General features: G+C 39.9%; 1 protein-coding gene across 1 annotated transcript in view; it reads left to right on the plus strand.

Moving 5' to 3' along the window:
- The window catches only part of LOC115082394 (solute carrier family 35 member F5-like), a gene marked incomplete at its 3' end in the record, with an annotated part of 72,373 nt that extends 62,807 nt beyond the window's left edge, over window positions 1–9,566 (plus strand). The window contains 2 exon segments of the mRNA XM_029586613.1: window positions 7,959–8,023; window positions 9,462–9,566. Of these exon segments, the coding sequence (XP_029442473.1) occupies window positions 7,959–8,023; window positions 9,462–9,566 (170 nt within the window).
- Window positions 9,567–10,148: the final 582 nt, after the last annotated feature.

A 10,148-nucleotide genomic window follows, 5' to 3' on the forward strand; every position in this document is an offset into this window, starting at 1 on the left:
CAGAGCAGGAGGCAGATGGTTGTTCAGGCTATTTCCCCATGATTTTGCAGCTTTTGCCTCAGATTTTTAAGTAGCTGGGGGCTCTGAGTATAGTTATGAGTGAAATGTCACTTTCATATTAAATTATTCTTTGTCACTCACCTGCAGGCTTGTTGAGTTCATTTTTTTCTTTAAAAAATAGTCACATATGATGTCAGTACCTGTCTATTTCCATTTGCTAAATTTCAGAAGAATATGTTCATTGGTTTCAGTATAGGTGGGGTCAACAAACACTTTATTTCAACATTTTTTAAATTTGTTATGAACTTGTCTAGGTCAAAAAACCACTGTAAATTATATATGGTTACGGTATTCTTCGACATTCATTGCATTCAGACTTGCTCATGGTCTTAGTTATTGATGACTAGGGTCGATAGAACTATATAACCTGTTATCCAATTACAGATGGAACCATTAATCCTCCAAAATTGTATGCTTGGATTGTACAACCTTCCATGAACTGAAATTTAAACGAAGATCTTTGGCATTGGTTTGCTCCTTTGATGATTTGATCTGTGTATTCCGAACGTGTGTACAGTCCTTGCTGTTTGTTAAAAATCTGAACTGTTTCCTTTTGGGAAGTAGCTTTATTTGACATCTTTCTCTTTTCTTTGTTGTTCCATTTTTTTTTCTCTGCTCTGAACTTGTCTTAGTCACTTTGGCTAACAAACAATAATCTTCTGTAGTATGTAGAAAAGTAAGTGGTCTTGAGAGGGTTCTTTAATAGTGTCCTGTATATAACAGGAATTTAAAGATATAGAATTTATTTCTTTTTTGAAAAAATCATTTTTAAGGATGTATCCTCCAAAAAACTTGATCATTGTAGTAGATTTATTTATTTATTTATCGGTTTTTATATACCGTGGTTTGGTTTCACCATCACAACGGTTTACAAGTTTCGATCCGAGACAGACAATTTACATGGGAAATACAAAGATCAAGGTTCTAGACGATTGCAAAGTAAGTATGGGAGCAGGTGTATTTAGAGGCAGGTATCAGAAAGTTAGGTAATGGAATATATCGAGGTAGCATTCACAGGGTTAGCGGGTAATCATAAGTTGTAGATAATAATTGGAGTGGAAAGGTTTACAGTTTACGGTAGTAAAACTGAGTGTTCAGGTAGTTATGTTGTCAGAGTGATGTGGTCATGTTTATTTCCGGTTAGCAAGCCAGTTGTGAAGGGGCTGTTGTGGTGTTCTAGGCTGTCTTTGTAAGCCTTGGTGAACAGCCAGGTTTTTAGATCTTTCTTGAATTCTTTTAGGTTGGGTTATGTCCTTAGTTTGGTTGGGAGTATGTTCCAAATTTTGAGGCTGGCGAGGAAGAATGCTCTTTGTAGTGTTTTTGTGAGTTGTGCTGTGCGGATGGAGGGAATTTTTAGGAACATAAGAACATAAGAAAATGCCATACTGGGTCAGACCAAGGGTCCATCAAGCCCAGCATCCTGTTTCCAACAGTGGCCAATCCAGGCCATAAGAACCTGGCAAGTACCCAAAAACTAAGTCTATTAGGAGGCCTTTGTTGTTTGATCTTAGGTTTCGTTGTGGGTTGTGAGGGCTGATATTTAAGGCTGCCCGTTTTGTGAGGGCTGATATTTAAGGCTGCCCGTTTTGCTTGCTCATTATAAGTTAGTTTGTGTGTGATGGTCAGAGTTTTGTATTCAATGCAGAATTTTATTGGGAGCCAGTGTAGTGCTATGAGGATTGGTGTTATATGTTCTTTTTTTTTATTCCACTTAAGATTCTGGCGGCTGTGTTTTGTAGGATTTGGAGTGGTCTGATGTTTGAAAATGGTAGACCAAGTAGTAGGGAGTTACAGTAGTTGAGGTTGGAAAATATGAGTAGTTGAAGTACAGTTCTGAAGTCATCTGGTGTTAGAAATGGTTTTAGATGTCTTAGAGTGAGTAGCTTGTGATATCCCTCCTTGATTTTAGTTGTTATGTGGTTCTTGAATGATAGATCGTTGTTGAAGATGACTCCAAGATTGCGTGTATGTGAGACGGAGGAGATAAGTGTCATTTGATTCTCGAGTACGATGGGAGGTGGTGTAATGGGCTGGGTTTCTGATCCATGATTATTATTTCGTTTTTTTCGGTTTATTATAAGTTTGATGCGGGTTAATAGTTGCTTGATTGCAGATAGGTATGTGGCTGAAATGGGGAAATACCTGCAGGAAGAACTAGAAGGCTGGGAGAACAAGAGAGATGTGGAACAACAATGGACCAAACTAAAAGGAGCAATTACCAAGGCAACTAATCTATATGTTAGAAAAGTAAAGAAAAGCAAGAGAAAAATTAAACCTATCTGGTTCTCAAAGGAGGTGGCTGAGAAAATAAAAGCTAAAAGAACAGTGTTTTAAGAAATATAAAGGATCCCAGAGGGAGGAGCACAAGGAAGAATATCTGGTGGAACTGAGGGAGACAAAGAAAGTAATCAAGACAGCAAAAAGTCAAGCGGAAGAAAGGATTGCCAAAGAGGTAAAGCGAAGTGACAAAACATTTTTCAGATACATCGGAGAAAGGAGAAAAGTTCAAAGTGGTATAGTGAAATTGAAAGGTGAAAAGGATCAATGTGGGGAGAGAGATGAAGAAATGGCAAAAATATTAAACTAATACTTCAGCTCGGTGTTCACTAAAGAGGACCCTGGAGAAGGACTGTTGCTAGTTAACAAGAAATTGGAGGGGAGTGGAGTAGATGTAACTCCATTTACAGAAGAAAATGTATGGGAAGAGCTAGGAAAACTAAACGTGGACAAAGCCATGGAGCCTGATGAGGTTCACCCCAGGATACTGAGGGAGCTCAGGGATGTGCTAGCGGGTCCGCTGTGTGACCTGTTCAATAGATCCCTAGAAAAGGGAGTGGTGCAGAGTGATTGGAGAAGAGCGGTGGTGGTCCCACTTCACAAGAGTGGGAGCAGAGAGGAGGCTGGAAATTACAAGCCGATTAACCTCACCTCGGTGGTGGGAAAAGTAATGGAGTCGCTGCTGAAGGAAAGAATAGTGAACCATCTACAGTCAGAAGAATTGCTGGACCAGAGGCAGCATGGATTCACCAGGGGAAGGTCCTGTCAGACAAATCTGATTGACTTTTTTGATTGGGTGACTAGGGAGTTAGATCAAGGAAGAACTCTCGATGTCATCTACTTGGATTTCAGCAAAGCTTTTGATACAGTCCCGCACAAGAAGCTTGTGAATAAAATGAGAAGCTTAGGAGTGAGTGCCGAGGTGATGGCCTGGATTGCAAACTGGTTGACAGACAGAAGACAATGTGTGATGGTAAATGGAACTTACTCTGAAGAGAGAGCGGTGTTAAGTGGAGTGCCGCAAGGATAAGTGTTGGGTCCGGTCTTGTTCAATATCTTTGTGAGCGACATTGCGGACGGGATAGAAGGTAAGGTTTGTCTTTTTGCGGATGATACTAAGATCTGCAACAGAGTGGACACTCCGGAAGGAGTGGAGAGAATGAGATGGGATTTAAAGAAGGTAGAAGAGTGGTCGAAGATATGCCAAGAAGTGCAGAGTCATGCATATGGGGTGTGGAAATCCGAAAGAACTGATTTGATAGGGGGAGAAGGGCTGATGTGCACGGAGCAGGAGAGAAACCTTGGGGTGATAGTGTCTAATGATCTAGAGACGGCAAAACAATGTGACAAGAGGATAGCTAAAGCCAGGTAAATGCTGGGCTGCATAGAGAGAGGAATATCTAGTAAGAGAAAGAAAATGATGATCCCCTTGTACAGGGCCTTGGTGAGGCCTCACCTGGAGTACTGTGTTCGGTTCTGGAGATCATATCTCCAAAGGGACAGAGACAGGATGGAGGCGGTCCAGAGAAGGCGACCAAAAAGTGGAAGGTCTTCATTAAATGACTTATGTGGAGAGATTGAAGAACCTAAATATGTATACCCTGGAGGAGAGGAGGAGCTGGGGTGATATGATACAGACTTTCAGATACTTTAAAGGTTTTAATGATCCATGGTCAACAACAAACCTTTTCCGTTGGAAGAAAATCAGTAGAACTAGGGGTCACGATTTGAAACTCCAGGGAGGAAGACTCAGAACCAATGTCAGGAAGTATTTCTTCACGGAGAGGGTGGTGGATGCCTGGAATGCCCTTCCGGAGGAAGTGGTGAAGATTAAAACTATGAAGGATTTCAAAGGGGCATGGGATAAACACTGTGAATCCATAAAAGCTAGAGGATGGGAATGAAGAGAAGAGCCATGGGGGTGGCTTGCTGGAATGGAGGCTTCTACCTGGTGATTACTACCATTACTCAATAAGCCTTCGCACGGTTAATGCAACTCCAACATTGCTCTCTGCTTCAACGGCAAGGGGAATGTGGAAAAGAGGATTTGCAATCAGACAACAACCAACAAGGACCGAACGTCACAGTCTGGGTAAACAAATAAGTGTGGGGGTAGCTTGCTTATTATGGCGGTTACTACCCTAAACCAATTAAGCCTGATACATCACTTTGAATGCATATACAGCGTTGCTCTCTGCTTCAACGGCAGGGATAAATGTGGAAAAGAGGATTTACATTCAGACAACATCCAACAAGGCATTGATCTGTGCAGTCTGGGTAAACAAGAATCGGGGTAACTTGCTTGATGCGGCGGTTACTACCCTTAACCATTAAGCCTTATGCTCACCTTTGTTGCAACTCCAACATTACTCTCTGCATCAATGGCAGGGGATGGCAGTAAATTTGAATCAGTTATTTATTTATTTATTTATTTAACATTTTTATATACCGACCTTCATGAAAGAAAATTCATATCAGATCGGTTTACAGATAACATGAGGGGAATAACAAAGTCAACCATATAACAAGAAATGAAAGTTACATATAACAAGGGGTATTAACCTGGAGGGCTAGGATAGCCGGAGCGATAGAAGGCATAACTGAACAAATTAGATAATACAATAATATGATGAGAAGAGGCATAAGTGTATAGGCTACACTTGTCAGAGAGTTTAGGTAGGAGTCAGTGTCTGAATTAGTGAGGAATTGCTGGAACTGTAGGTTAAGTGAAGGCCTGGATGAAGAGCCATGTCTTAAGTTTTTTGCGGAAGGTAGACGGGCATGGTTCTAATCTGAGTTCTGTGGGCATCTTGTTCCAGATGGTTGGGCCAGCTGTAGAGAAGGTTCTTTCTTTGGTAGATGATAGGCGAGTAGATTTCGTTGTGGGGGGTTGCAGGGTGCCTTTATATGCTTCTCGAATCGGTCTGTCTGATGAGTATAATTTGAGGGGAATCTGGAGGTCTAGTTGTTGTTGGTTGTGAATGACTTTGTGGATTATAGTGAGAGCCTTGTGTAATATTCTATATTTGATTGGCAGCCAGTGCAGGTTCTGTAGTATGGGAGTGATGTGTGTTCCTCTGTTGGTATTAGTCAGGATTCTTGCCGCAGCATTTTGGAGCATCTGTAATGGTTTGATAGATGAAGTAGGGAGCCCGAGGAGAAGAGAGTTACAGTAATCTGTTTTGGAGAAGAGTGTGACTTGGAGCACTGTCCTGAAATCTTGGAAGTGGAGGAGGGGTTTGAGCCTTTTCATGACTTGTAATTTATAAAAACAGTCCTTGGTAGTGTTATTGATGGCTTTCTTAAGATTCAGACGGTTATCAATGATTACTCCAAGGTCCCTTACTTGCGTGATCTGGGTGTTGCCTGCTGGTGGATTGATTAAGGCCGAGTTGTCCGAGGAGATGATTAGGAGTTCAGTCTTATTTGCATTCAGAACTAGATTCAAGTTGGTGAGCAGACTGTTTATAGATTTGAGGCAGATTTCCCAAAAGGCGAGAGATTTAGGGAGAGATTCTGTAATGGGAATCAGAATCTGTACGTCATCTGCATAGAGATAGAATTTTAATTTTAGATCCGTAAGCAGTTGACAGAGGGGCAGGAGGTATATATTGAATAGTGTGGGTGACAAGGAAGAGCCTTGTGGTACTCCTAATGTTGATTTGACATCTGGGGATTCGTTGTTATTGATTTTTACTTTGAAGCTTCTGTTACTTAGAAAGGAGTTAAACCAGCTGTGTGCAGATCCTGTTAATCCGATTTCTGCTAGGCGATTTAGTAGGATGGCGTGGTTCACTGTGTCAAATGCGGATGAAATGTCCAGAAGGACTAGGATAAAAGATTGACCTTTGTCTAGGCCCATGAGGATGTGATCGGCAAGGGAGATAAGTAGGGTTTCTGTACTAGCTGCTTTACGAAAGCCATATTGGGATGGGTGAAAGATATTGTGCTCTTCCAGGTATACAGAAAGTTGTGTATTAACAACTTTCTCCATGATTTTTGCTAAAAAGGGAGGTTGGATATGGGGCGGAAGTTGGAGGGTTCACTTGTGTCGAGGTTAGGTTTCTTCAGGAGCGGTTTGAGGGATGCGGTTTTCAGCCTGTCCGGGTAGATTCCTTGGGCGAGTGAGCAATTTATAATGTTGGCCAATGCTCTGGAAATAGTATTCGGGATGAGAAGCAGTAGTTTAGTTGGAATGTGATCTGTTGGGTGGTTTGATGGTTTAGTTTCTTAAGTATAGATTCGATTTCCAGTGGTGTTGTAGGTTCAAAGGAATCAAGGATGGCCCCAATATAAGTCCTGGAATTGAAAATTATGGAGGGTGGAGTTGCATTGTTCGGTAGGCGTGCTAATGTGTCTGCAGTTTTTTTCTGAAAGTAGAGTGCTAATTCGTCTGCTTTGGTTTGTGCTTGGTCGTCTGGAATGGTGGGTGTAGGTGATTTTGTGAGTTGGGAGACGTAAGAGAATAGGGTCCTGGCATCAAATTGAAGGTCGTGTATTCTGTGGGCATAGAAGTCTCTTTTTGTCTTTAAGATGGTGATCCTGTAGTTGTGGAGGGTGCGTTTGTAATCAGATAAATTAGTGGAGTTGGGGATCTTACGCCATTCGTATTCTTTGTGTCTGAGATTTTGTTTCATCTGCTTGAGTTCTGGGGAGAACCAGGGTTGTTTCTTCTTCTGTATTGAGTTGATTATTTTCACCGTTTTAGGACATAATTTATTTGCTATTGCCTCAGTGATATTGTGCCAGGAGAGGAAGGCTGCATCTGGGCTAGTGGTGTCCAGATTGGGGAGTTCTTTGGTGAGATGATCACTGAGTGTGTCAGAAGTGCAGGTTTTCCTAAATTGGATGGTGGAAGGTGGTTGAGGAGGTTTAGGGCTTTCTTGAGTCATGAGTGTGGTTGTAATTATTGAATGGTCTGACCAGGGAATTATGGTACAGATAGGATCATTTTTATAAGATATATTAGAATTGATGAAGATGAGGTCCAGAGTGTGTCAACAAGGGCCCTGATCTTGGTAGTTGGTGAAACAGATAAGTGTGGGAGCTTGCTGGACAGACTGGATGGGCTGATTGGTCTTTTCCTGCCGTCATTTCTATGTTTCTATATTACAGTGGAAACGTTTCATTTTCAGGTTGATTCTACAGAATATGCTTATACTGTTAAACAACTACTGTGCATAACACCTTTACTGTAAAGTTACTTCATATTCATCCAGAGTCTTGGATGCATACACCAGTGCCTGCAGCTTTATTATTCTTTCAAAAGGTTGGAGCTTCTTAAGTACCTGAGGCTGGATCTGGTACCTCAACAATAATAGGAAAAAAACAGCTGGAATATTCCAAATTAATGGCTTTATATCCACACATGATAGAAAACGATGACACCAAATGCAGTCAGTATTGCTATTATTCACACCTACCTTAGCTGGAGCTTTTAAAAAAGCATATTCACCCATGGTGGCTTCATAATCTATGATTTTATAGCACTGATTTCACTGTGGATGTCTTGGTGACTAGTATATCAAATGAAATATTGTTTAACAGAATAAGAATTTAAAAATAAACTGCTTCTCACTACCTAACAGCAATCATTTTATCTTTTTTTTTTTTTTTTTTAGCATTGGAGGTGTTGTACTTGTTAGTCTGTCTGGATCTGATAAATCTGAAGGAAAAGACACTATAGGTATTTATAGATCTTCCTTGTACTTTTAATTTAAACTTGCTTATGTGTGTTTGGCCTGTGTTTTAATGACTTGACGTTTTGAGTTCTCAGCTCAGACCAGATGTGATGAGTCCCAAAAAAGAAAGCTGCCCTAGTCCACGCATTCTAACTCAAGGTGACTGCAAGTGATTCTTTTGCAAACTTGCTGTCAGTAATGTTGCCATCTTCTCTTAAGGGAAAAGGAGACCAGCAGCCCAGGCAATGAGTTGCTTATTCCTACATTATGCTAACAGAATTGTTTTAGACTTCATGGAACGCTATAACTTTCCTAGACCAAAAATGGCAAAGTTTATTTAAGGATTAAGATTTGTTTTTCTTTTTTTTTTGCTGTAGGTGTAACATTATAGAAAATTGCTGCAGCATTCATAACCATGTCCCATGTGGGAAACAGTGAGAAAACAAAATAGTGCTTCTCAGCCCTCATAAAACATTTTTTGAAGTATTAACAAATCAGACTGCTGTAGGTAGCAAGAATACAGACTGAAAATGTAACTTTTTTTTTTTTTTTTTAATAAGTTTGAGCTTGGGGTACAAAATTAATGTATATTATTTTAGCTTTAAGCACCATAATGGATACCACAGAGCTCCAACATATTTGTTTTTGTTGCAATTTCTCTTTTATTCCTGCAACATTGTAACAATATTTTTGTCCAGTCTCAAGAGTGCCTTTATAAAAGGAATTTGTAGTTCCTTCTGTATTTAAATAAGTGATCAAAAGGCTTGTATTATTATTATTATAATAATTATTATTAATTTTATATACTGCTCGTAAAGCATGTTAACCAAGCGGGGATACATTAAAAACAAAAGAGAATAAAAAAGATAAAACAGACAAGGGGAATATAATAAAACTAAATTTAAAATCACAATCAATCAAAAACAGTTATTAATACAATTACTTAAAATAAACCAAAACAGATATAATATACACATCAATAATAAAATAATATTTTCCTGTTAGCGATTTTTGTTATTACCAGTTTACAATTAAAATTGTTTGCAGGGAGTTCTTAAATACCTGTCTACAAGAAGGTATTAAATGCCTGTTTAAAATATTATTATTGTTATTATTAAATCAGTACAGCACTCTGTACCAGATCTGATATTAAGTAAGGACTGGGGCAGCCAAGATACTTCAGATCATGGGCTGTCTTTACACAATAGCTGCCTCATCTGGGTTTTGCTTGAATGTTTCTTGCTAGCCTTGGTTACCTTTGTTCTGTAGTTTTTTCAAGATCTCTTGTAGCAGCTGTATAACCTGTCAGTATGACTGACAAGGATAGTTTCTTGTTGGATGACTTTTGTTCTAAATCTTATATTGATGTGTCTTTTATAAAATTATTTTCCTTTCTATACTTACACTGAACTTCTGTTTAACCTGTCGTCTTGATGTTTCTAGGTTCCCTTTGGTCTTTAGTGGGAGCAATACTCTATGCTGTCTACATTGTTATGATCAAACGAAAAGTAGACCGAGAAGATAAGCTCGATATACCAATGTTCTTTGGTAAGAATGATGGCGTTATGTGAAAAAGAAGTTTTGTGTTTGAATTAATTGATTATTCCTTTTTAGCTCACTCTTTCTCTATTAAAATTCCACTGTAGAAGCTTCAAAGGATTCAAAATCCTAGTATCATAAATTTGATGGTTGTTTATGGATGATTTTACCAGTGTTTTAATGTCAGGTTAGGGCTCCCGGACACACATACAGTTCTCCTTGGTAGCTGATGCAAGGGATCACAAGCACAAGTGTAGCACAAAACCCAGAGTAGTAACCTACTACTCACCTTATTTGACACCATGTCCCCTCTTACCAAGTTACCTCTCTGGTATTCCATCCAAATTCAGAGAACAACCTAGGGCACTTGGTGCTTCACTTCCAGGCCCCCACAGTGCAGCCTTCAGCCATCAAGTTGCCAGAATACTAGAACTTTCCCAGCAATCCCTGCTTTTAATCCTCCGAGGACCCATCTTGATCCTCAGAGGCAGGGCCATGTCCCAGGTCAACAGTAGTCTTGCCTCAGTTTAAGCCACTCTGTGGCTGGACATGTAGGGCACCAATTTCCCACTGGGTAGACCTTGGTTTGAA

Source organism: Rhinatrema bivittatum, unplaced genomic scaffold (genome assembly GCF_901001135.1).
Source record: "Rhinatrema bivittatum unplaced genomic scaffold, aRhiBiv1.1, whole genome shotgun sequence".
NCBI classification, from domain to species: Eukaryota; Metazoa; Chordata; class Amphibia; order Gymnophiona; family Rhinatrematidae; genus Rhinatrema; species Rhinatrema bivittatum.